The 27,898-nt window shown below is 40.8% G+C and overlaps 1 protein-coding gene across 1 annotated transcript in view; it reads right to left on the reverse strand.

Moving 5' to 3' along the window:
* The window catches only part of diaph2 (diaphanous-related formin 2), a gene marked incomplete at its 5' end in the record, with an annotated part of 361,962 nt that overhangs the window by 228,892 nt on the left and 105,172 nt on the right, over positions 1 to 27,898 (reverse strand). The window contains 10 exons of the mRNA XM_083890769.1: positions 3,620 to 3,724; positions 4,851 to 4,915; positions 5,977 to 6,095; positions 11,170 to 11,286; positions 15,234 to 15,367; positions 16,585 to 16,695; positions 19,630 to 19,738; positions 23,053 to 23,189; positions 24,494 to 24,563; positions 24,655 to 24,729. Of these exons, the coding sequence (XP_083746895.1) occupies positions 3,620 to 3,724; positions 4,851 to 4,915; positions 5,977 to 6,095; positions 11,170 to 11,286; positions 15,234 to 15,367; positions 16,585 to 16,695; positions 19,630 to 19,738; positions 23,053 to 23,189; positions 24,494 to 24,563; positions 24,655 to 24,729 (1,042 nt within the window). The remainder of the gene's footprint in view (positions 1 to 3,619; positions 3,725 to 4,850; positions 4,916 to 5,976; positions 6,096 to 11,169; positions 11,287 to 15,233; positions 15,368 to 16,584; positions 16,696 to 19,629; positions 19,739 to 23,052; positions 23,190 to 24,493; positions 24,564 to 24,654; positions 24,730 to 27,898) is intronic.

Below are 27,898 nucleotides of genomic sequence, written 5' to 3' on the forward strand. Positions count from 1 at the left end.
ACTATGGACTGTAGAGAACTAAATATGTAATGTGTTTAATGGAAAAGGGAGATGAAAAAAACGTTAGCGGGGTGACTTGAAAAGAATTCTCACTTCACAAAAATCTTAGAAAATAGAAGCAAAGTGCAATATTTAAAGCAAAGAGAAGTTTAATTTCATCTTCCATCCCCGGGGATTAAAAGTTAGACCCTGTGGGATCTCAATTTTAAAGCAAACCCTGGAAAGACCATCTGCGGCTACAGTACAGTATGCCCTGCTTCCTTAGAAGTCTCAGCTCTTCTAACCACCGATCTACATAAAAATGACAATGTTTACACTGTATAAGACATCTTTGACTTCCTGTTTTTTGGCTCCTGTCATTATCAGTTAAATGTTCTAATCGGCCAGGGTTGAAAGTAGCCTTGCAGTAAACGAGGGAGAAACTGGTCTACACCGACGGCTCCCCTTGGGGCCAGGCTGGGTCAACTACAAGATGGCTGGGTTCTTCAAACCTATTAATGGGATGACACCGATTGCTCCGACGTGGCACTGCAGTGCTACATTATTCTTCACACCCAGAACCAATTCAATGAATAGCTTCTCTTTTCCCCCACCCTCAGAATGGTTACAACCAAAGACTTGGACGCATGATTTCCACTTGTTGTGATTTCGGTGTCCTTTGTTGGTGTTTACGTGCAGAAACCTCCACTCAAATCAATCGGGGGATAATCAAACGGACGCATCAAAAAGGTGCAGCTTGTTACAATGCCAAAGTTCCCCTGAGAAAGAGTCTCATTAAATGTGTTGGTTCACAAACAAGGTAAAAAAAAAAAAAAAAAGGAGCAGCTCGGGCGTGCATGTGTTTTAATATCTGACAGGAATTCAGTCGAGCAGATGAAAGGTTAAGGTTATCTCCCACTTCATTTATATTCAGCAAAACAGCACTGATGGCGCGGCAGCTTTGATGGACAAAGTGAATGCGTGTCCTCACACCGATTTAAAGGTTTTGCACCCCTCACGGTTAATGGCTTTCTACAACACTGTTTCAAATGTGGATTAGGTTGCAAAACACACTCTTTGAGTCCAGTCCTCCTGAAGTGGCAGAATCCCAGCCGCTTGAGAGGTTGACACTGTTTTGTTCATTGCTTGAGGAAGCAATTCAACGTTCTCTGAGAACACCTGGCTAAAATTAAAAAAAACAGGAGACAATTATAAGTTATCGCAGAACTTGGGAGAAAAGTGAAAACAATATCCAATTAAAAAGAGTACATGTGGAATAAGAAATAGATATAATGGGCACTGTGCACCTTCTATAGATGGTCTGTAGTTATTAGGGGTGTCAAAGTTAATCGTTGTGATTAATATAGCGAAGTAACGTGATAAAATAATTTAAGGCAGTTAAAGTTTTTTTTGTTTTTTTTTTTAACTTCTGGTGCTTTTGTTGGGTGGGAGGTTTCATTTTAAGAAGCTGAGCGAGGGAAACCATCGATAAAACAAAAGTTTTATGACAATATGACAACTACCCGGGCATGACGGCACAATTTACTGACAATGACTATAAAGTTGCAATCCTTTACCTCGACTTTCAACAAAAAAATAGAGTCGGGACTAATTTATGAGACCTGCGAAGAGGAATTCCTTCGACATCGAGTGGAAAATAAGTGGCAAACTAACCGCTGTAGGCACCGACAGTGCCCGTAATATGGTGGCAGCTGCCTGGCCACGTCCATTTGGACACCTGTAGTTTCTAAAACATTCTCAGGTGGATTTTGTTGTTGTTGTAATGTTGACGCATGTTCTTGTTGCATACATGATGGCAGTCATCCAAGCTGAGTGTTTATTTTGAGATGACCTGGTTGATCTTATAGGCCGGAGTCTCTTTGATGATCACATAGTTCTATGTGTAGTTCTGTGTTTAAAAAGAGACATACAATTAAACAATGGTGTCTGAAATGCACCATTGGAAGGTCATTGGAAGAAAAGCAAACTTGTTTTTGAAAATGATGACAGTTCTAGTATCTAAATAACACTTTTTTAGTCTTGATGGCCACTCAAAGCTGCATTAGACTACAATTTTTCACTCGCACATTCATACAGCACATTAAGCTCTATCCCACGTTTCATACCCATTCTCATGCTGCTGGCACACCCGTCAGGAGCAACGTGGGGTTAAGTATCTTGCCCAGGGACACATCAGCATGTAGACTAGCAGAACCGGGAATAAAACCCACAATCTTTGAGTTGAAGACGACTTGCTCTACCACTGAGCTACAGTCTATTTTATATGTCCACATGTATACACCTTTGAGTCAAAGCCGCTGATGATAATGTTGGTTGATGTGCAACTCTGTGGCTGTAACCGGCTGTAAACAGAGGAAGAAAGAGGGTTTGACTCTCCAGGGCATCTCTGCTCTGCTCTACCTGTTAATGCACCGCAGTCAGTCAGGCTTCAAAAGACTGAGGCCTACCAGGGGAGGGGAAAAGAGGAAGGTGGGTGATGGGAAAGGAACGCTTTGAAACAACGTGAAAAGCTCAACCAAAGAAAAGAGGCCAAGCAAAGCAAACACACATGCCTGGCACATTCATTTTTGACAGGAAGCGGAAGGAAGGCGCAATGACAGGAAAAAGGTGCAAGCGGGAGGAAAAGGTGCAAAGGAGCTTTAGTGGTGGTGTAAAACGTTGGCTGTAAAATGTTAGTAATCAAGCACGGACAGAGTGATGAACCAGTTTGGGCACAAGTGCAGTTAACGAGTGGCGGCAGAGCACTCAGGAATATAAAGTGCAGGAGTGAGACTGGCACATAAATGAAGTTCTGTGAACTGTCTAAAACCTGTACTGCATTTTGTCTTGACCACTGAACGATTACAAAAAGGACTGGAGAACACCTAGTGATGCTTGGACCGCATTTGCAGGAACAGTTCATCAGACGGTTAAGTGCTAATGTAAGCAAGCAGAGAAGCAATGTTTGAAAGAGAAAGCAATCTCTGATATAGATGTAGCTATACCATCGTTCAATGCTGGTTTGTATTAAATTCCCTAAGCATTGAGGCAAACTGCCCTTTTGTCCCAAGGCAGTACTAAAGTGTTTGAAATCGGGTTAAGGGGGAAATAGCAGTCATTTTCTCTGCTCAAAATGGAGGGTTTTGCCTGGGAAAAAATGAATCCAAAGCCAGGAAAAGAAACACAATCCATCTTTGTGATGATAGAATTACATACAAAAAGCTTCAATGGACCAATTTGCTCATATAAAGAGCTACAACTTAAGAAATAGATTGACCCTTTATCAAATCAAACGTTCATGCATGGATGATAACTCCCACTTATGGCAGCAGCACGTGCGTTAGTGGAGTGGAAAGGTATCCTTCTGACCAATCAGCCTCTTTTTTTGCTCGTGGCGCCATGCTTTCCGCTGCCTTTTTGTAAGCCAGACGAGCATTCAGTAAGTTCTTTTTTTTTTTAATTCAAAAAAACTTTTTTGCCAAACTGATTAAAAGTGCACCCAGACATTGAATTTTTCATTATCTTCTTTTCCATTATTTTTTTTTTTTTCCGGAAACATAAAACATAAATGATCTCCAGGGGAATGCAACATTGTTTTGCAGTAATAGTGGGATTTTTTTTTTCTTTATGGATGTAGTACCTGAGACTCCAGGGCCTGGATCTTCCCCTCCAACTCTTTGATTCTCTCGTCCTTCTTCTGAGACTCAGCCTGGGCCTCCTGCCGAGCGCTGAACTCTTCATCAAACTGCAAGAAACAAGAAGCGAGAGTGTCTATACGCGCGCATAACAAACACGAGGATGCAGCTGTAAATACACACAAAGACATACAAACTCGGTTGGTGAGTGGTCTCCGGAGAATGGCCACAGGGCACATAAACACAAAAACATGCTGTTTTACACTCTCTGACCAATTTCTATTCATAGCCCTCATGGCCCTAGAGCCCCGTTGTCCCTCTGTCTTTGTTTCAGGTTTGGCTTTCATGTATGTTGATGGATCTAACCTTTGCAGAAACCAAGCCACGTCGCTACGATGGTTTTATTGCCCCAGCAGGGCACAGTGAGCTGGTGGGACAGGACTTTTAAGAAGAAAACACACTGAGGACTCCCCTGGTGTCGCCTGACAGAGTGGATTCCTTTTACGTCCAGTGTGTACACAAATTGAATACACTACCAAAGACATGTTTATATAAGTGTATAACCACTTCAGAATGTGTTATGATTTATGTTTGTATAGCTTTAGAATAATAAGCCTTTAATATGTACTTTAGGCGAGGGTCTTCCTTTGCTTAAGGCTGCCATCTTGTGCTGCAATGTGTCTTCAGCAGCCCAAATTGAAAAATCAACACGTTTTGCATTTTAAAGCAAAAGCTTCTTATGCAAAACAAAGAAAAATGGCATCCTTTGTGGTACCTCAAGTGTCCGTGTATTTGCCACGGAGACTTGAGAGGAAAAGAAAAGACACATTTTAGATTCAGCACATTTTAAAATTACGCACATTATGCTGGAGGTGTGATTTTGAAATGTGTTTCTTTCAAATCAATCAATCAATAAGTAAAGGAATCTTTTCACCGACATTATATTAAAAACAATACAGTGAAATACCCTTGAAGTCATAGCCTCAAATGTGGAACCGTATCAAAGAGTCTACATATAACTTAACTCTGTTATGACATTGTTCACAAATAAGTGCACATCAGAACGTCGGCATTGATTCTTGTAATGCTGATACGGATCATGTAGCGTCACAGCCAGGTATTGATCTGGGCATGGTAAATCAATAGCTTGTCTAGGAGCTCTGAGGAAGAGAAAAAAAAACATTCCTGATGGGAGGCGGCCAACCAAAGGAGCTGTTGGAGTGATTAATGTCTCACCTTTTTGGAGTACTCTGCGGCTTTCTGTTCACTCTCCTCAACTTTGGATTTATCCACGCACTGATCTGCAAAACGAAGGGGGGGTAAGACGAAGAAGAAGAAGAATCATGAGCTGCTGCAAATTCAGTTCTGGGTGAGATGTGCATCATTAGCTCCTTGTGTGATTAAATGCTAAATGAATATTATTTTTGACAGCATATTGGAGCCCTACTCTAATCAGAACTCCAATGGTCTTAAATTATCTTAAAGAATATCTATAATGGGTGTCTCATAACACAACTATAACATTTTGACACATTTAAGTGCATGATCTAATTTGAAATCTTCAAGATTTTGGAGTGTAAATTACCATTATATCACATATTTCTTGTATTAGCAAAGTACACACTGATGTGAATGTGAAAAGAAAAAAAAAAGAAAAAAAACTGAGGGTGGAAAGTCAGATCGCTAAAATCTGTGTGTGCGTGGGGCATTTAATTCCACATCTTTAGTGAGAATTTAACAAAACACAACTCCAAAGTTTTTTAACAGCTGATTAAATCTCAGCAAAGTGAGAAAACTTATTTAATACTGCATCAGTTCTCTGTGGATAGGTTTGGAAACTTTTAATGACTCTTTGTTGGCAAGTCAGAGAACCGTTAGTGACACAACAGGGAGAAAAAAAATGTGTTATTTATTTCTTTTTTTTCTCTGTTAGATTTTTTTTTTTCCTTTCCCATAAGTGCCAATAGATGTCTCCTGTATGATAGCAGAAGCACAGCTGCAATATTGACGGCATTACAATTTAAAACATTTTATTTTTGACTTACAAAATGTATTATTTCACCACAAACAACGCACTTGTACCTCAAAACCTAAATAACAGCGGTCTTATACGTCAAACCACTGCAGGTGTTTGTCAGTGGAATCTTAGCGGGTTCTGGAAGGATAATGAGAAAAAGTCTGTGGTATCAAAGCATTTTTTTTTTTTTTTTTTTTTACAATGTCAGTGATATATTGCACAGTATCTTCTGCAGCAAAGGATGATTTCAACATATTGTAATTTAACAGCCTTAAGTTTCACATTTTAGTATTGTTTTACCCCCACATTAAAATAATGACAGAGAACATAAACAAAAAGAAGTACCGATCAGATGGGTGAAGTCTACGTCGAGTCTTTTACTGTAGCCAAAGTCAGGATCCATCCCACTGCGATGCAAGACCACCTGAGACACGCATTCTTCTATCACCTTGTAGTACTGCGGCCTGAAAGGTGACGGGATATGCAGCGGAGCAATTAGACAAGCCACAGAAAGATATGAGTGACACAAACTCTACAAGGCTAATTAACCACACATTATTCTCTTATCTAAGCTGGAGGTCACAAAATGCCACGTGAAAAAGGGTGCCTGCTGGGAAAAAAAAAAGAAATAGACACCCTATTAAATTTGATCACTTGCTTCACCCTATCATGAAATATGCAGATTAATGGGCATAGAGAATGCACATCCGTGTTAGTGTGTCCATTTCAAGGTGACAGACAGTGGCAAAGGCTATGCTTGCCCTCTTGCCTAATTTGCAATCATCTTCGCCAATTAGAGCAACCATAAAAACTGAAATGTAAATCTAATCAGTGTAATGTGTGTAATTGAAAGCACAATGACCGGGAAAACATGTCAGCCAGTTAGGAGTGTGACTGAGTGTGTGCGAAACCGTCCCGTTTCCAACACACAGGTTTGGTACGTGACCTTTTCCTCAGTAACATTATCAACTTAAATTGCAAGTGACATTTAATAAATACAAAGCGGGATTAAACTGAGAACTCCGAACGGGAGAAATAATTATTCCCTAACAATGACACACTGACCAAGAGTTTATGTCTCAATGTTGAAAACTGAAGAAACTCGAGCTCAATTTCTTGCACATTAAGATTTAAACGGAGCTACTTGATGTGGAAAATTTACCCTTGATGATACTCTCAAATAATACTGTAAAAATGTTTTTATAAAAGAACAATTCCCTAAACAGGGAAGAACAACAAACACCATGTGGGTGTGACCGACTAATTGCGGCAATTTGCTTAATGGCTGGGCAAATGCGATTCTGGTGCAGCGCTGTGAAGTCTGAAAAAGCAGTGCAGCAGAATGAATACATTACTAGTGGGAGGAATATAGTATCAGCAGCTGCAGCGGGGATAGCCTTCTGTATCAATAATCACAGCAGCTCCCCCTTTTTTTTTAAATAAAAATAGCAAACAGTTTCCTTGTGAGCATGCAGTGGAAAGCACAAAACAGCATTCCAAATCTGCTTTCACTGGCTGCTGATCCTTTTATTCATTTTACACCACCCTCAAAGGATCAGCAGTATGGGTTGATATTTGTGTATTTATATACATTCACACCTCTTAAAAGTTAACACATGCTCCCAGTGGGAAGATGACAGTTTTTTTTTAGCACTGAGAGATTTTCAAGTATATGTATTGTACAAATCGGACTGAGAGCTTTTCAGCTTCCAGAGATTGACTAAACGGTTTATAGGATGAATTATTGAAAATCAGAGAAGGGATTTTATGACAACTTTGATCCAAATAAACTCAAAGTCTTGTCAAAGCGTGTCTGTCTGATGGCTCCGCATCCTGTGTCGGCACGACGGGAAAGAAGTACTAAAGTACTAATGTCAGTGTGATATAATAATTGATGTAAACAGGTTATTTGTTGTCAGCTGGGTTAAAAATACAGGTGACCCCGAGCAGACTGTGATTACCAAACATTAAAGTAACAAGTGCAGTGATCGTAGGACGTATGTATTTCTATAGTGGGAGCTGAAGACAATTTTCCAGTTATGGTAATGATGGTAATGATGATAAGGAACGTAAAGGCTAACATAATACAAACACTGGGAAACCCCATTAGGCAATAGCTACGCTAATGCTAATCGAAAAAAATAAAATAAAAATTGTGCCTAATGAGGTTGCACAGTGATTGTATCATGTTAGCCCTATGCTAATACTAATCATAGCCTCGATAGCTTACCTTTGGAAACAGCTTAGCCGCAAAGTAGCAGCATGCTAATGCAAAATAAATATGTGCCCGTGTGTTGGTGAATGGACACCTTTGGAAACCTTGTTTCAGTATAACACCATGTTCTGCAGTGAACATGGACAGCCTCTTCACCCCCTACTCCCCGCCCCAGACAGCGCAGCCGCTGCTGATGAGCCGCTGCCTGACTGTTGTAGCATAGTCAGCGAAAGTGCAGCATGATAAATCGGTGAAAATTATAATTCCTCCAAAAAATTTGAAAATCAAGGATGCACATCACCGGGCCATGCTGAACCCATATCCAAAGTCTTAGGGTGATCTGACTAACGGTCAGTGAAATATGCCCGTCACAGACAGACAAACACACAGACGTAACTTGCTTTATAGATAGATAATATTTGACACTGTTTGCCCACTGCTTTTAAAAAGCCTCTGTTCTGCTTGTACCTTGTGGGTGGACAGGCCACATCAAGACACTCACAGAAATGTGAAAGGGCACAACATCCTGAGCCAAAACAAATAAGAATAATTCAGCATTTAGGTGCCCCCTTTTTTTAAAAAAAAAAAAGCATGAAATGCCATACATTAAGCCTGAGCTGGTGGATTCGCCCACTCATGACTGGAACAACCTAGTGAAAAGCTTGCACATCACCCTGCATGGCTTAAGCGCTGTGGCACTCGGCTTACAACTGTCACAAGTGTACACCACATTATTATCTCAATAAGCTGCCCTATTTTCCCTCCGTCCTCCATCCTCCGCCACCACCACCAAGCAGATATGGGCTGGGTGAAGATAACTCGAGATGGAGTGTGACCCAAAACTGTCAAGCCCCTCCACAGTGGGCAGGGCTGGGCTCCAGAAGCTAACATCTGCCCCCTCCCCAATCATTCCCCGCCTCTTCTTTTACTTTGGCACCTTCATTTCTCCCAATGATAGCTTGCAGTTCAGCACCAGCACGAGCCACTTGATCTAGCTCCGCTCCACATAACCAGTGTAATCCCCATATCGCCGGGCTGCATAAGAGCAGATCTGCTCTATATTTACTGGGTGGGTTTGATGTGCTCCCATTCATTAGGCTTGCAGTGAGAGATTAATTATCAAAAATAAACCAAGCCCTGGAGGAAAGAGCAACAACTTGTGTTGTGTGCAGTCGGAATGACAGTAGACAGAGCAACGGAAAAGTCCGCCCACTCTAGACCATCTTATTATTTGAATACTGATTATGATAAGTGAATTAACTATAATTTAATTGGCTATTATTTGAAACTATAAAGGAGGTACAGGGTGTCAAATCGCTTCCAGCAATACACCACAGCAATAAAACAGTTTTTTGTCAGGTAGCGAACGGCGAGCACTGATGTCCTACTTTGACCACAACGCCAGATAGTTTAACCTCTGACTGTCACTATCATATCATTTCAACTCGATTCTCTCACAGCTGCAACACGTTGTCTAAATCTAGCAGTGATATAAAGGGAATAAAACACCCCAGTCTGAATGCCTTCCAGGGTGCTAATGTTGGTGTGAGTACATGTGTGGGTTTGTCCTTGCATTTGTAATGGAGGCCAGAGGACAAAAAAAAAAAGAAAATCTGAAACACATCTTTAGAAAGACCATCCATTCTTTCATGGGCTTTGGTGCTGATGGCTTCCAATTGCAGGCTTTCGGGGGGGATTCGTGGATATAGGAGCCGAGGTGGACGAGGCTCTGCGATCCGATTAATGTGAATTCTATTTCTTGCTTCGTCCAAATAGCGGAGGAATACATTATTCATAACTCAGAGGGAACAGCAACTTGTCTATGGTAAATTCATCATCGTCCTCTCATCCTCCCGATATACAACTATCTTTTTTCTTCTTTTTTTTTTTAAAGAATGATTTTCCCCCAAAAACAGGTAAGTACAAATTCATCAGTGTCATTCCATTCAGAGGGAGAGAGATGGCAGCGGCAGTGACACAAATCGGCCATTCAAAGACAAAAGACTTTTATGATTTTATAAACAAAGTAAGGAGGAGGAAAGTCTTCAGTGCTTGAGTCCAAGTCTGAGTCTAAGGGTTATAACAATAGCTGACACACAAATAAAAATGTACAATTAACATGAATAAAGGATACTTTACGCTCCAATAGTGTTGTTTAATAGCATCTTAAAGTTTAAATATAGACTCTCTGATATGAACTACAGATGGAGCTTGTATGTACTTATACAGTATATGCATTTAATTAAAACATCCAGGCCAAACTAAAGAGACATCAAGGCCATTAAAAGCCTTGTGTGTAAACTCATATTATCACGGCGCTGCTCTTTTTCTGCTTTACTCAGAAACTGTGATGGTGGTAGTTGTAGATAATAATAAACTGTTTTTTTCCTATTTGTTTTGTTTGATTTATTTATGTATTTTCCTCCACTCCATCGGCTGTTGTCGGCTCAGTGGACAAGGCTGGTTTGGAGACGCAGTCGCAGCTCCAGACACGTCAGCTAAGATGTCAGATGTGTCTCTAAGCCGACCGTCTTCTCTATGATTCTCAACTTTAGGTTTAAGCCGCGTGCGCGCCGCGATGCGGCCTCATCACGGATCAGATCAGAGAAAAAAAACGGGGCAGTGACCCCGGGTTACGGCTGTGCATCGGAGAAAGTCAGCGCTGCTTATATTAACTGCATCGGGCTACCGGTTTGGGTTGGAGGAAACCAACAGGAACAGAAATAAACGGTCAGAGAGTCGGGTTTATTCTCTTTGACCTGAACAGCTATGTCACTGACAGGAGGAGCAGCTCATGATTCTGTGTGGCATATGATGCTGTGGAGCATCTGTGCGTCAGTCAACCGCCATAGAAAAACTTAATGCAGCAGCTTTAATTGCATTTTTTTTTTTTTTAATCCACCAGAATAATCTTCCAAATCATCAATTCTACAGTCAGTCATAAGTCCCTGGAAATTAGCTGAAGTCTTGAGTGGAGACTTGAGTACTACACAGGTATGAGTTTCCATTAATTAAAAGGGCCTTTCTGTTACTTCTTGTGAGCGTCAGTGGATACAACACACTTTGACGGAGCTACTTTTTGAGACGCGGTCAACGAGGACAAACTCACTGAGTCAATCGCTATCTCCTGTCAGTAAGAAATAAATAAATAAATGAAAGTTGACTGTGATATAAAGGGTGCTTCATATCTGAGAGGGGGAAAAAAAAAAACACAAACACATCTGAGAGGTAAAACCATCGAAGTCTGACAGGGTAGAGAGATCACCATGAGGTCTTCAGTCAATAAAAAAAAGCCGGCGGAGTGTCATAATCTCAACACTTACCTGATGTAATAGTCATTCCTGATGAGCAATAGGTGCTGAAGGATGGACAGGAAGTACGTCTCCGAGCCAGTGTCTTTCACCATATTGGACAGGAGATGGTAGACTTCATTCATGTCAGTGCAGGAGCAAAACATTAAGGACAACAGCAGCAATTTTTGAATTGGGGTTTGCATTTTAAAGAAATCAGGAGTTAATTATTAGGTGTAGTAATGCACATTACTCTCGAAAACACTTAACATCGTATTAGTTCGTCGTTTCTCGAACATCGCATTTATTTTTTCTCAGTTCCTCACTTCAGCTTCTCTGACAGGCGTCATTGTGCAAAGGCAAACAAAAAATGTGCTTCCTCTTATCCACGCTCTCTCTCTGGGGAGCTAAAAAAGCTAACTTAAGGGGGGAAATGGTGGGGGGAGGGGGGGGGGGGGGTTGGCAATGAAGAATTCTCCCTCTGGTTTACCTGTCACTCCAAACCTTTTAAGATAGTGGAAATTAATTACATGGGAAAACTCGGTGGTTTCATGTTTGAGGCAAGAATGATGGGGGAGCTGAACATTTGCAGGGCAAAAAAAAAAAAACAAGGCTGAAATTCGCTTGGTAGATTGAAGCTGACATGTACTCAGAAGCAAAAATTCATGTTATTAAATTTGCAAAAGGTATTGATTAAGTGTCTCGTGTCCCCAGGAGGCTGCAATGATGGCGTTGACATCAAAAAGAGATGTTAAATCCAACTCCCTTATTGTTCATCTTATTATACACATACTGTACAATCCTTGAAGGAGATAATATGTATTTACCAATCTTATTCTACAAAGACACTGAAAAAGGTAAAAAAAAGAAAAAAGAATAAATGACAAATCATGGATTAGTTGAAGTGCAGTTTAGAAAATGAATTAACGTTCCTCAAACTTCTAATAGTGTTTCTTTCGAGAAGTAAAGAATCCAGGAAAATGAACGAGAGGAAGCTCATTTAATTTGTGTGCTCGAGAAAGGACAATTTCCCCATGGAGACTAATCTTGTTTGAAAAAAAAAAAGTGGAATAAGCCTCTTGGATATGTGCACATGTGCAGAAAAAAGAAAAAAAGATTGATGAGATGTTTCACTGTTAAGCTCAGTGTGAATCTTGACAATGTGCACTAAGATATTAACATATAGTGCAACATACTGACTGAAAGCGATAAATTTGGCATCATACAGCATGCCGCGCTGTTGGTACAGCTAATATCAGTTTAATAAATGAGAAAATATTCATGATATTTCATCATTATTTTTAAGTGGCGAAGCCTCAGGTGAACAGCAAAAAGAAAGCCTATCATGTCACTCAGCAACAGTAACATAGTGTATACAAATGGGAAATAAAAGGTGATTTCGTTGTATTTATTTATTTATTTGTTTGTTTGTTTGCCAATTTAATTTCAAATACTTTGTCAGCTTCACTATTTTGGCACTCACATCAAATCAAACTCTACATCTACAACCCTACTACAATCCACCTCCCTCCAATACCGTCCATGAACTATAAAAACAACATTCTAAATTCTAAATCCTTCTCCTCAGTCTTAAAAAAATACACGCCGCTGGATTATTGCCATATTTTTTTTTTTTTTGCCGCTGCTGTCTTATTCTCACCACCGTCTTCTATTATTTCCGGGTTAAAGCCTGAGGGCGGGAACAGTGCACCACGAGCCCCTCAGGCTAGTTCAAGTCTAACAGAACGTACTGCATACATGCAACAGTAAGTTAGTCCTCATTAGTTCACCTTTAGTGGAGCTTCTGACAGATTAACATATCTGTGTGTGTGTTAATAGTTTGGTTTTAGTCTGACTAAAGAGTTGCTTTCTCCACTATTAAAGCCCAATTTATACTTCTGCGCAAAGTGCTCTACGTAGGTTACAGACACCCCTCTATGTCGCCGGAGAGCATGTCGGAGAGTCTCTCCGTCGTCTCCGGGTGCACATTTTTTAAGTGTTTGTCACTCCGTCAAGGGACACAGAGCGTCCACAGAGGCGGAGCTGATCACCGCCAACGACGTCACCGCCAAACGATAAATACGTCTTATTTATCTTAATAAACAAACCACATGTTTAGACTCCAAATGGCTAATTTCTTGCCTCAAATTATCTTAAAACTGCCACTGTTTCAATTTTATTCAGCTGCAACAACAACAACAACAGTCTTTCTCTCTCGGACGCCATTGCTCACTGTAGCCAAAAGCACAACAACCTTGCGTAGCGACCCCTACTGATCGGGCGGGAAATTGCAGTTCGCATCCGTCACCGCGACGGAGAAGTATGAAGGCTCGAGGGGTCTCCGTGGTTACGCAGTCGGAGGAGTATAATGTGGCCTTAATGCTATCGTCCACACACAAACACTGCGAATGCCTTTGAACGCCAGTTGACTCTTTTTTGACACTGCTATTAATTTCAACAGTGTCTGTAATAAAACTCCTATCCCACATCTATTTTTTTTTTTTTTGGGGGGGGGGGGGGGGGGTGAAATGAGGGGTGGGAATACACAGCTTCCTCCAAAGTACCCCCCCCCCACCACCCTCCCGTGTATTAACCGAGTATGAAGCCTGAGAGAATTACCAATCGTGTGAGATTCAATTATAGCCTCACCACAGCAGCATTTGAGAGGACATGAGAAGGAGCTCAGACTGGGAAAGTATCCAACAAGCTTCATCTATCACTGAGCTGCAGACATAAACCTAATGTAGAATGCCAATCCATTCGATGACACCTCCTCTAAGCTTGCTTTCTCTGTGTGTGTGTGTGTGTGTCTCGCTCTCTTTACACTCTCTCACCAAATAATGAATAAACATGAGTGGCAGTCAAGTGTGATGTAGGCCAGTCAGTGGTAGGGTCAATCAATCACTATTCCACAGCTCATTAATATGTATTAGTGGCCTGGAGTCACCTCCTCAGCACCTGGACTTGGGCCGGACACAGAGGAGACACAAGCCTCTCCAGGTTAATATTCATGAAACTGCTGGGAGAAACAAGGCACATATGCGAGAGGCTCAGGTAGTGCAGGCACTACCTACATGATAACGCACACGTGTGTGTGTGTGTGTGTGTGTGTGTGTGTGTGTGTGTGTGTGTGTGTGTGTGTGTGTGTGTGTGTGTGGGCAAAGGGACAAAGCGTAAAAGCCGAGGCGTCCGAAGCGTGCTCAGAGCTCAAAGATCAATACCGCATTGTCCTTGGAAACAAACAGTGAACCTTCTCATTTGCGAAGCCGCTCAAGCACATCATTAATCCAGGTGTGTGCTCTCCTCTCTGTCTTCTCTCCACACACACACACACACACACACACACACACACACACACAACCTCCTCACCTACATGTGTCAACACAAACTGTCACTCACAGTGAATGCTGTGTGCCCAAAGTAGAAGTGTGGGATTTGGTGAAAGAAAAAGGTTGAGGGAATGAACATCTGCATAACAATGTCAGCGTCTGGTTTGTCTGCTCACAGTGTCAGACATTCATACATAGCCTCAGAGAAGATTTGTGAATTATTTAACTTTTTTTTTTTTTTTTTTCCTCTCCTTCCCTCCTCTGAAATGCTTGAAGAAGTTTCCATACAGGGACAACAATTACCGCTCAACTTATTAACTTTTTTTTACGCTGCGAAATTTCGACGTCCGATTGGACATTGTGCGTTTTCATAATGTCACAGATTAGAAATGAGGGGAAAAAATACTTTAAACGATAGACCGAAATAATGTCTAATAAAATATCGCTTCGCAGAAAATAATTCATAACCTCCTCTAAATGTTTGACTCAACCACACACTTGCAGTCAGAGACTAAAAAGTGAAACGGAAGAAAGGAGGAGATGACGAAGAGTAAATAAGAAGAAGAGTAAAGAGGTGGGAGGTGAAGATGACAGGGGTTATTTACCGAGTATACCTGGTCAGAGTTTGAGCTGGCCATTGTGCTCTGGCTCCTCAAATCCCTCTCTAATGAACCGAGTCATGAGGGGGTTTATTCTGTAAAGCTTGACCGAACCCTTAATCTATACTCATCTCTCACTGCGGGGAAAAAGCCATCTGTATATTCACACAGAGGGAGGACAAAAGGATATTCCATCTCGGCGCGGATGTCATCCAGGCGGTGAGAGAGTTCAATCGAGTCCTCCTCCTTGTTCTCATTGAACACTTTCAGCTGGATGTCTAGCTCCTCTGTCTCTTTCAGCTCCTAGAAATGAGTCAGACGTGCAGTACAACAGATTGCAGTGGATTAGAAGTTATACAAAAGAAAAATATGATAAACAGTCGCAGTGTGTGGAATTCTTTTTTGATATAGCTTTTTTTTTTTACTGTTAACTAGACATCTTCTGAAAACCTGGACCATAATATTAGTTTTCCTTGTTCCACTTGTACAAAGAACTGGGAACTGCGATGACCTAAACCCACTCACTACGTGCTTCATACAGTGACTATTCCTGCACCTGTTTCAGCCACGAGGGGCTTACGGGGGGGGGGAGCTCTTTACCACTTCACTATGAATCATCAGCCGTGGAGTTTACAGACGGAGATGGGGCCAAATGTAACCCAATTTCTGCAGGTATCAATCATCCTGTGCTGTTTTTTTTTGGCCGCACCATCTGTCTTAGAGCAACACCAGTTCAGAGGGAGGTGCGCAAATAAAGGAGGGAAGGAGGAGAAGAGGAGGAAGTCCAAATATATGCATCAAGGGCTGTAAGAACAAAACAAATGATGCTTTTTTTTTTAGAGCTTACTGTTTTTTTCTTTGCCAACAGCTACACTGACTCCTGAACATAACTCACATTCGGATGAAAGAGCGTGTCACTTTGAACGGCAACATTAAAGCCAACGAAAAAAGTGGCATTCATAAACGACTGTACACCGACACTCATTTCATATCAGGGGACAGAATTGAAGATAATTAAAGTAATGACAGTAATAATCAACAGGAGCAGCTGGGATGACTTATTAGCGACTGGCTCGGTGACACGTTCACCCCCCACTCGATGCTAAATGAGAACGTGAGCGATGAGACGGAGCTTGTTTGCCTTCACCTCGAGTGTAAGACGTGTAAGGCTGCCGATAATTACGCCAGGGCGACGCGTGCGACGAGGTGCTAGCGCGGCATCGCGCTTTTTTCCGCGCGCGCGTGCAACTTCCTCTGCTAGTTATACCACTATTACAACGACCAATTAAAACGACTGGTAGCGACATCCAACTTTGTTTATGTCAGTCATATCATGGCGTGAGTCCAAGAGACTTTATGCCACTAACGAACCAATAGTGCAACCCGAGATATTAGGTTTAAACATTTACTACGAATGCTGACTTTGGAGTTTACACACTCACGGTGTAATGTGTAACGCTTTCAAGCACCAAACGGGTGCTGGGTGGAGCTGTGAGAGTGTGTGTGTGTGTAGAACTTACAGGCAGAGTCTTTTTGAGGCCACATCGCAAAAACTCGTTGCGTAAATGTATCCGGAAGTCGAGATCATCGGGGGAGGTGACTAAAGCGTTGATCAGCTGCATGCAAGCGACCTGTGGTGGAGACAAAATACAGACAAAATAAGTTCATCTACATCATAGAAAGTGATTTCAATTGTGTGTGGGGGGACTAAATGACAGAAAAAAAAGACAATGGAGTAAGAAGAGAAAGTACATGTCTGGTGGGATTCTTACCTATGTGTATTATTAGCGAATGCATTGGTAAGGAAAAAGCTTTAACGTATGTGTGTGTTGGGTGGAAGATGGGGTTTCTGATGAATTATAATGAGCAGTAAGATTTTTTTATTTTCAGGGCAGAAAAAGCCACGGATAACACAGTTTTCCTTGGACAGACAATCGATCAGAGGCTGATTGATTCCCATGGACAGTGTGAAATGTTGTCTTCAGAAACCTTGACCTGGTGCTGTTGGCTTGCATGTGTTATTAATAAGAGCCATTCAGATTCTGTGGGGTTTTCTGAAGTCAGGTTAATGGGTTATTTATAAGGGGTTTTTTTGTTTGTTTTTATTTATGTTATTTTATTTAGTATTATTCTAGCATATCTTTGCTTCTTGAGCCATCTGAATAGCAAGGACACAGTTCTCTTCCTATATCATTTGAGTTTGGTTTTTTTTACAAGGCACAACATATATAAAGCTATGGAACACAGACAATAAGGTTCTGTATAATAACGTGTGAAAGCGCCAGCTTGTTACAGTAAAGGATGCAACTCCACTGAGTGCCAAGCTCCCAAAACATGGCAAACTTCCCCATGCTCCATGAAGGCTTGAGGGTCTCCAAGCATGAGCAGTGCACTGAAACATATTGCTGTATCCACTAGAGGCCAGATACATAAAAAGAAACCTCACCAAATCTTCACAGGATTTATGCGGCTGAAGAAAGCCATGGAGCTCATGAAAAATTCCTTCTCTTCTCCTGCATACAGATGGATACTCGCATCAAGCACCTCAAACATGCCTCAGTCATGTACGGCGGTGGGGTGGGAAGTGGTTTGGTGGGGCACGGAGACATTATCAGTGTTATGTTTACAGAGCTGTCATGGCGGGCTTCATTAAAAGTGTCAGTGCAGGGACGATTCCTGAAGTCGAAATGCTGAGTTTCCCTTGTGCTCAGCAGAGGAGTGTAGCCCGAACTACAGGAAAACACATTTTAATCACATTAGCAACGTCTAGTACTACAGCCCATCACAGGTTTTGGATAAAAAGTCAATTAATTTCCTTGAGCCCCCTGCATCAGCAAAGCATTTTCATTTACTTCTCAATTAGAAGTGCTTCATTTCATTAACAGCAAAATTTAAAGGAAGAACAACAGCCTCCTAATAAAAGAATATCTACTTTCTCTTCCACCAACCGCCTCATCAGTTTCCTTCATGACTTTTTTTTTTTTTTTCCTTCACGATTCCCCGCAGTTAAAAAAGTAATTCCTTAAGTAATTCCCTACTTTTGGTTTCACAAAACCATGTTTGAAGCGGGGGTTTTATTGCAGCCGTATAGTTTTTTCTTTTTTCTTTATTCCTGCTGCTGAAGAATACTAATGAAAATGGAGCGAGGTACGTTGCTGTATTTGCCCTTTCACACCGAGTCCTCTGAGACCCAACGTGACAGCAGCACAGAAGAGAAGCGAGAGAAGGAAGCTGTAAGATGTAAATAAAACGAGCAGGGCTGTGAGAAGAGAGGAAAAAAAATGTGAGAAAGACAGGAAACAGACAAAAGCTTAGAGAAACTCTGCATCCGTGCAGTTTTCCTTTCTGTAATATTATAGTTTGGTTTTTTTTGAGTTTGCAGTTTGGGCGGTTCAGGGCAGCTGCTCAATGAAGCAGATGTTTTTTCGATTAAAACAGTGGTGATGGACCTCTGGGTGAATTTTAACAGCCCCCCCCCCTCCCCCTCCCCCCCTGTTCACATCCCATCATGTGCTGGAGGTGCTGTGGGCTTGACAAGCAAAGACACCAAGACACAAAGTGAGACAGAGGAAAACACGTGTACGGAGACAGCTAAAGCTCAGGTACGGCGAGCCCCCGGAGTGACACCACTGTCAATTTCAGTCTTGTCTGACATCAAACAGGGTCGTCATGACAAGACATAATGTGTGTGAATGACACTAATTATATCCCATTCCCAGTGGTCAAAAATCCTGGGTTTAAGCAGTTTTTTTTTCACCTAAGGGAATGTGTTTAATAGCAGTGACTCGCAGGTCATGTGAAATGTGATCAATTGGAAGCTAAGATTTGGGTAAACAAACTGATTTCTTTTATTTATTTCACAGAATAAAACGTAACCCTTTAATACCTAAGCCTCGAAATGTCCATCTGGACTTTTTTTTTGCTTATTTTTAACCATAACCATAAAAGTTAAACCATAAAATGGCATGTGATTAAGTGCTTTTACCCATTTTCCAGAATAACTTAAAAATCTGGCAGTTTTTCACAATTTACTGCATGTTAAAATAGTGTATTAACAAGAAAATCAAAAAAGTTTAGTTTAGCTGTAGTTGTATATGAACACCAGATAGTGCATGTTAAATTTGAAATTTGAACAGTATAAATCATTTGTCTGAGTCTTTGTCTCAATGTGCAAAAACAGGCCAAAAAGAAATTGGTAAAAAACGATGTACCGGCGTTGCTGATTTGCCAGCTTCCTGCAACAGCATGCGGCGAAATTACCGTAATAACCACATGATTTTGACGTGCAACTTCTCAGCTTTCAGTAACGGTTGGAATGTTTCCTATAGCACAAACCATCACGGAATTACGGTAATGCAAAGTGTGCTTGCAGAAACGCTTAGTCTGCTATCAGCTCTGTGTTAAAGGGTTGATTTAGACTAGTATTATGAAAATACCAAGAAGAGGTTACTGTATTCACTAACCATTAGGTCAGGGTTATCCTTCAAAATAAGTGATGTGATTAATGCGTGCTAATTATTAAACAGTGACCGCTAATGCTTTTTTTTCGGGGATTGGCCGCTAACCTGTAGCTGCTGGGCTTCGTGGTTCTCCAGTCCTTCCACAATAGGTGCAAATCTCTCTTTATTGTTCCTCTCTGCAGCAATCGTCATGGCAGCGAGAATCTTATCCAGGCTGGAAGAAAACAGACAACAGGGAGCAGACAAACAAAAAGTCAACAAACACTTTTATCACCTCACTGACAGGACATTTACTCACAATTTTCAGCTCAAACACCATGTATCTTATCTTTCCTTGTGTGTTGGCGTGGACATTTACTCAGCCAGTCTTTGGTTGCCCTGACAAATGCTGCTTCCATCTCTTTGTATGCAATTTGGCCTATTATTGCTTCAGTATCCAATTTTGACTTCATCGTGCTTGTTACTACGGTGATGGTAGACAAAAATAGGGTTTTATAGGAAATGTGTTCGCTTGTCCAGGCAATTGTGGCAGATTGTGTTTGGTCGGATGAGAAGGTGTGCAAATTATGGCAGGGACAGCCAGACTAATGCGCAAATACACCTATTGAGAAGGTAAGCAAATTAGAGTACTTTCAGAGGCTCAAGGCAGCTTGGTAAATAGTGCATTGGACAATTTCAGCCTCTGAATTGTGAATGAAAGAGAAACTTTGTGCTACGCAGATGGAAAAACACACCGAGGACCGCAATAAAAGCAAAGTGTTGTGTTCTGAGCACTTATCTAAACAGTGATTTACAATGTGCATACAAAATAATTTGCAACAGGTGGTCTCTCTGTCACTGCGGGGCCACATTTGCTATTTTCCCTTCATTAGTTGAGAAGCAGAACGGTTTATCTCCCCTGTCCTCCGCTCTAATACTTGTGTGGGTACAAGTTCCTCTTGCTGTTAACTTAAATAACAAATCAATAGCAACACAGGGGCAAATGTTGAAATGCTCGTTTTATATATACGTGTGCAAACATGTGTAATCAAACACACCGCCAAGGCTGCTGCCATTTTTATTACCTTTTATATATCAAGCCCCCCAAAAAAAAATAAAAAATAGCACTTTCAAAGTGACAAAATAGTAGCAGTTCTTTGTGAGCGAGGGAGATCATCTGTCTGACAAATGGGACTGTTTGTGTGGAGTAAGCCTGACACGGAGATAAATTGAACGGCCATGCTCTGTGATAGGGGTTAGGGAAGTCACAGACAAGCATGGGGAGCTGCATACTGAGTAGCTTTAAAGCCAGTTCAGATGACGCCTCAGAGCAGGGCGAGATAGATCTGCTTAACTCGTTGTGCTTCCGTTTGATGCTGTCAGCCGAAGTGGGTGTTGAACACGAGCCAGCGTCACAACATCGGCTGGCAGGAGAAGTTTGTGAGCGAGAAAGTGACGGCTCAGCTCCTTCGGCTGTCATTTCTTCAGGAGACGTATATTTAATGCAGGACTATGATCACGGCAAACAGCTCCATATTTACTTCAATCTGTTCCTGAGCGCTTTGAAAGGGGGGGGGGGGGTGGTGGGGGGAGACAGCGAGCAGAATTTGCACATTTTGTATCTGTGTAAAAATAGTTGTGTTTGTTAAACTGGTGACTGTATTAGAAGGTTTTTTCAGATCTGCACGAATATATATACTCAACAGAAAAGTGTTATTGTATGGTTTAAATGACGGATTGACAGCGAGGTAAAACTACACCAGGAAAGTGAAGCTGTGATTAGTGTAAATTGTGGTGGGTTTATTCTAAGAGATCGTGCATATTGGTAGAATGTTGATGGAATCCTTACATGGAGCCACAGTTAGTGGTATTTTGTTTCACCTATAAAGATACAAATAATGTCACAGCAAAACGCTGTTTTCAAGATATTGAAACCGAATCTATGCAAACCAATAAAATGTCCTTTAAAGGTGCATTATGTAATAAATCTAAATCAACTGGCCATAAAATCCTCCTAATATGTCACAGAGACTCAGGAATAATGTTCATATAACAAACTGAACTCACCGACAACAACAGTACAGACAAAATATTTGCATTAAAAAAATTTTTTTGCAGACTGCAAATCATGTTTATGTTTTGAAATCATGTTTTGGCATGTGGCGCCACCTACCGCCGTCTACCAATCATTGCAGTCAGTAGAGTCTCAGCTGCCACGCAACCAAGGGTTGCCAGTTACGTCAGAAAACGAAACCTAAGAGAGCTCGGTATTTTGAATTTGAATGTAGTAACCGTTTTTGGCCACATTCTTATTATGGCACCATTAAGGCAAAATTAAAAATGTTCAGTTTAGACCAAGAACTACATTCTGAGATACCTTGGAAACCCTGTAGAGAAGAGGGTCAGAACTCCACATATAAAGGACAGATTCAGCAGCAGTCAGTGTTGTGGACACACACAAACAGCTAAACTCAGCTTCTCAAACAGCATTTGTGGGGTGGTTTATTTCCAACCACTGCATACACTGACTTTGAAGTGCCATTGTTATTCTTGTCTGGCCCTGTGGGAAACAATAAAAAACACTCTCCTAAATCCAATTTATAAGCTGTCAGGCAGGTTGTGTATCCGTGGCAAACTACACTGAATAGTTCAACACATTTAACAGACTAAACTGCATCATCCGCCCATGTGACTTAACAGGATTCTGTACAGTCTGAGGTCATCTGTAACTGCATTATATGCACGGTGACTACACGTGTATGCCCGTGGCACAACCTCTTTATGAGCATGTACCAGCCACTGGGAGAAGACTGAAGCCGTTTTTTGATATTTCAGCGATTACTTAAGTCAGGATTCTTCGAAATGGACTCATTTTACAAAAGAAATGTGTCTCTTATTGTTAAGAGTGAAAACTGATTATAAACTTGAAATTAGGCAAACATAAAGTTTTTGCTTTGAGACCGAATGAAAACACCTTTAACAAACACACTTTGTGTCAAGGTCTGTGGAATAATGGCCCCAATGAAAGTATCTGTAATACACATTTTGCCGATTTGTATATTAAACTGACGTTGTGCATGCAGTTTGAATAAAAAAAACTAATCCAATCCAATCTCTCCTGCCTCAAAATGTAATAAATGAAACCTGGAATTATTATTTGATTGATGAAGCATTTATAAATATAACAGTGGCAACTGTACTGTGAGAATTTTGTCAGAAGAGATCAAATCAACAAAGAAATAGTTCAATTAATCACAAGATCACAACCCTATAGAAATATACTGAAGTTTAGCTTTGTTTTTATTTGACTGTTTTTCATGCCTCTGTGCACCACAAATGGAATTTGACGGAAGAAATCTCAACAATTATTCATTTATTCATTTTTTTAAACTGCATAACTGCATTTAAAAGCAAAGCTCCTGAGATCATTTACTTGGAGAGAGTGGACGAATGATGGTCTGTTCGCTGTAAAAATGTCTCTTTGATGATGTGCGAGTCCGTGGAAAGTGTGAAAGAGGAAGATACACGCGAAAAACGAATGAAACTCACATGTTCTCTTCTCCGATAATACAGAAGGCGGAGAGAATTTTCACAATCTCTGTCATCATGCTGGTCTGTTTGGGGTCAATTGCTCGCGCCAGCAGCAACAGGCTGCGCTCATCACCCAAGATCCTTTGCAGTCCATACTGTAAAAACACAGAAGAGTAGAGGTAGGGAAGAGGGGATAAAAATTCCACTGGGTATAAATTAATGAGAGCATTTGCATTCATGTAGAACTTTCACTTTCGTTTCCCTTAATTTTCTTTTAAGGAGGGACAACGAGGCCAGGGGAGAAAAAAATGGAGAGGATGATGAATTAATTCAATTCAGGACAGGACTACAGGGACAAATACTTATATCTCTTAGTCTCTACACAACTGAGGGAGCTGGTAAAGATGACCAAGTGTGAGGATTAACTCTAAGAGAAGCAATATCAATAGCCCATCTATCCTTGAAATGTGTGCCACCTTTGAGAAATTAGCCGGACATTTTCACAAAAAGGATAATTAAAAGTTCGGCTTGAAAATTGCTTAATTGCCTTGTCTTTTTTGTCCCATTATCCATTGGAAATAATGCCATTGAGAACGACTCTTCTGACTTTTGTAATTAAAAGGAGAATGTGTAACTGACAAACTTGCCAAATTTGAATGACGGTCAATCAATCAATCAATAAATCGCTCAATTAATCAATCAGATCTTTATTATCTGATTCATTACCCATAAAATACCCAGTAAAAACGAATAAAAACTGAAAAAATTTGATTTCAAATCATACACACTGGCACGCTTTAGTGCAGCCGAGTGTCGCTGTTTCGTCAGTGTTTGTACAGAATATTAACAGAAACGCTCCGGTATCAAACCACTTGTTTGACAAACACGCTGAGACCCGACATTTCGGTCACAGTTTAACGACAGTGTGTACACAAACACAGCTGGTTTAGCTCCAGTCCTTCTCTCGTTGTGTCTCTTTCTCTATTAGCGATACCTGGAGCCTCACATCAGGACTCCGCTCTTCATTCTGTACTTCGTTTCCTCGTGTTTTTGCGATTTTAAATAAATAAAGCAGAGCTTTTAATGCGTGTTTCTGCTTCGAGGTGAGATGCATTTGTGCGACAAAGACATCTCGGGTAGGGAGGCAGTAGTGTAGGAGCACAGTTATTAAAAAAAGAAAGGGTAAACGCTGATCAAGCACATTCATTATATATCATTATATATAATAATAGTATATATAATTAAAGTGTTTGAGGAGGAGTTATGCTAAGTATGGCTCCGGTACATCATTGAGCCATATTTGTAAACGCACAGGAAAATCCTGAACACTGGAAAGAAAACATGTTCTAACCTTTAAAAAAAAAAGTATTGAAATAAGTGCATTTGCACAAGATAAATGAAAGGCCTGTGCAACTAATTGACTTCGTGGAACATCTTTTCTTTCTCGATTCATACCAACCTTATTGTTCATGAAAGCCTTCAAGCACTGGATGAGTTTATGCTGGTTCCTTTTGTCAATGTTCTCTTGCCTGAAAAAATAAAAAAAGGACCATGGTGATTACATGACTAAAAGCCTGCGTCTACATAACATGACAGAGATGTGAAAGAAATCAGACTTACTGTTTCTTGTCCAGCAGCTTCTCCAAAGCATCCAGAAGAAGACCAAGACCCTCATGACCGAAGTTATTAACCCAACTGGAAACACAAGACAAACACAAAAAAAAGAAAAAAAATCCATTATTTATCTTCATTCGAAACTCTTATTGCCCGTTTGGTTTATTGTAAGCCATGTTAATTCATAGGAGGGAACAAATATAAGCAATATTGTGTCACCCTCAGAGGAAATCAGTCATTCGGGCTAATATGAAAGCTTTAACGATCCCTGAAATAAACCGATGGTTGTAGTGGTTTTTAATTCCTAACATGGAGAGTTGCAAATCAAATTACACTCTTCCCTCCACAATACTGAACGGGGTATCAATCAGTTTGAATTTAAACTGAACCCATTCTCAACGAAATGAACACCCACCCATCTTAACTTAGTGTTCCCGCCGCTTGTATAGCCCCCCCCCCACCCCCCCCGCGAGCAGATATATCCACGCGCCAAAAGATTAAGCAATGCCAGAAAGATAACGCTGTAATCAATAATGGATCGCGAGAGATAATTGGCTATAAACCACAGTGTATCAGACGACAGCAAATGATCCAGTGCAGATGAGGCCGTTTGCCTAAGCAAGGGAGGAGGCGGAGGGTGGGAGAGGCCGCGTGGTCACGGGCAGATTATGTCATTAGCACGACTCGTTTTCAGGGCCCCCGAACTGTCAATAACACAAAATGCATGGGGCAATTTTATGAAATTAACAGGACACAAGTCAATAATTTATCCCGCCTTTTTGACAATGATTTGAAATAATAATGGTTGGAGTATTAAAGTAATTTGTATTGACTCAGTGAGTCGGAAGAAACCCTCAATTAGGAATAAGATACAACCGCCTGAGGCGTTTGGTGAAGTGGAGGTATTTCTTTGATCTGTGACTAAATTAGCACATGCTACAACCCACCCATACTCGGATTTCATTAGAGGGTGAACAGAACCAATTAATCCGTTATTAAAATGCACTGCGGTGTGGAATTCTAAGCAGTTTTTTAAATAAAAACAAAACACAATAATGCTGTATATTTATAGATGTCTGTTGACAGAAAAAGCCTTCCACTTCCACCACCATGTTTGGTTGGTTTTGTTTGAATGTTTCCTTCCTTCCTTCCTTCCTTCCTTCCATGAAAGAACGAACAAACAGAGCCGCAAGTTTTTTTTCTTCCGTTGAATAATAATGCAGTTAAATGTATTTGTGCTGCAGAGGTGGTAGGAGTAAATGAGAGACTAGGACAACAAAGAAGGAAAGGAGGCGACACGGCTGAGGGAGCACGAGCCCAGTAAATCCACAGTTCTTTGTTGACGCTGCTTAGTAGCGATGGTAATGTCAGTCTTCAGAGGGCAGGAAATGGAACCAATATCTGTGAAAGAGAAATTCCGTTTATAACCCGCACTATGGGGTTGTGAGAACACTATAGAACCCAGACAACCAGTTCGCAAAAGTTTGCAATTTCCTGCAATGAGAGCAAGAGGAAGATGCATATTATCATAATTCAAATTAAATAATTATATAGGGGTCTTTGCAATCAAGGTGATTAACTCATTTGTCTATCCTTTTAACACTTTACAAAATGAGATTCTTTTTTTTTATTATGATGAGGAATAAAATCTAAACTGGAATAAAAAATGGATGATTTCTACACATACTAATCATGGCTAAATGCGGAATTATCTTCATTTTTTTTGTAAGGAAGACTGCATGGCAACTGTGTGCTTTCTTGGTTTGCAGCAATACAGCCAACTAAAGTGTGCTATTGTTTTTATGTTGTTTCTTTTTTTCCTTTCGTTTTTTTTTTCTCTTTTCTTTCAGAGATGGAAATGTCCGTGGGACGACTGCCACGATCTGCAAAACAGACCAGAAGGGAGACACTGGAGGAAAACAAGGGAAAATGGACATCTGGTACTTTTTTGGAAAATGGGCTTTGATATAGCACACAGGCACAGATGCTGTCACACACACTGACCGGTTCAAAAAAGCCAACCTTCGACGAACGCCGACTGAGAAGCCAATCCAGTGGTTAGAGGGATCTCGCGTTTAAGTTCAGTATTCACACTAATTTAGTTTTTGGCATTTAACAACACTTCAAACGCTGAAAAAGGGGCTGAAAACTTCCATTCTTTGTCTCTTATGATGAAATGATGCATCCATGTCATTATACAACAGGTGTTTATGAGGAACCCACGAGACAGCAATAGTATTAGCTTGATATTGAAAAGCTTGTCTCCCGTTACACGATGACAACTGCAAACTTAAGATAAGTTAATCTTGAACAAACATTCACACACCATCACAAAATGAGCTTAATACATACAAAAAACCCTTCAAAGACGTTGCATTAATTAAAACAACAAAACAGCACGTAAATATAAAATTGCGCCGAATTTATGTGCTGTCTGCTCCGAGTTTATCTCTCCTCTATTGTAGTTAGACTAAAACAGAACAGACATAAAAGAAAAGGAGGGGAAGGAGATTGTCTGACAGTAAAATGTGCATCAAAAATATACGCCTTGCAACATAATGCAGTCCCCAAGGCTTTTTTAAGGCAGTAAATGTTGTGACTCCTCCCTACGTCTCAAACTGTCCATCATTTTCTGCAGCCTCACGTAAAGGTCCTTAGGTCCTCTGCAGCTTGCCTTCTAAATGTCCCTCAAGTTACCAACAAAGAAAATGAAAGATTGGACTTTTACACAGTTTGTCCTCGGGCTACAACATGTCCTGTTGGTCTTCATCAGACAAAACAACAACTTCAGTAACAAACATACTGCATTAATATAACCACTAATGGTGTGTGTACACCCGTCACCGTCCATTTCCTCGATCAACTATTAGCAGAAAGTATCGTCGTCGCCTCGCTGCTCAGAGCAAAACCTACACAGTAGAGGTGACTAAAGCTCACATTTGTTCAAACACAACGTACTTGTTTCTCAGGGCCATTAAAATATCAATGTAGCATTTGAACACGGAAGGGAAACAAGATTAAATCCTTCCCTCATCAGACATTTTCTTCTCATGTGGGCACACATCCAAGGATTTCATTAACTTGGGGAGGGGACTTGTTCATCTAATATTGATGGCTACAATCCCCTAGTTAAGTGCTACCAAATTGTGTTACTTTCTGCAATCATGTATATTCCGCGGGCAAAATAAAAAATTCATGGTTCGTCCTCAGGAAGCAATTCCTTATTTTACATTTTGTGTAATTTCTGCTG

Source organism: Microchirus variegatus, assembly GCF_963457635.1.
Source record: "Microchirus variegatus genome assembly, chromosome: 6".
NCBI lineage: Eukaryota > Metazoa > Chordata > Actinopteri > Pleuronectiformes > Soleidae > Microchirus > Microchirus variegatus.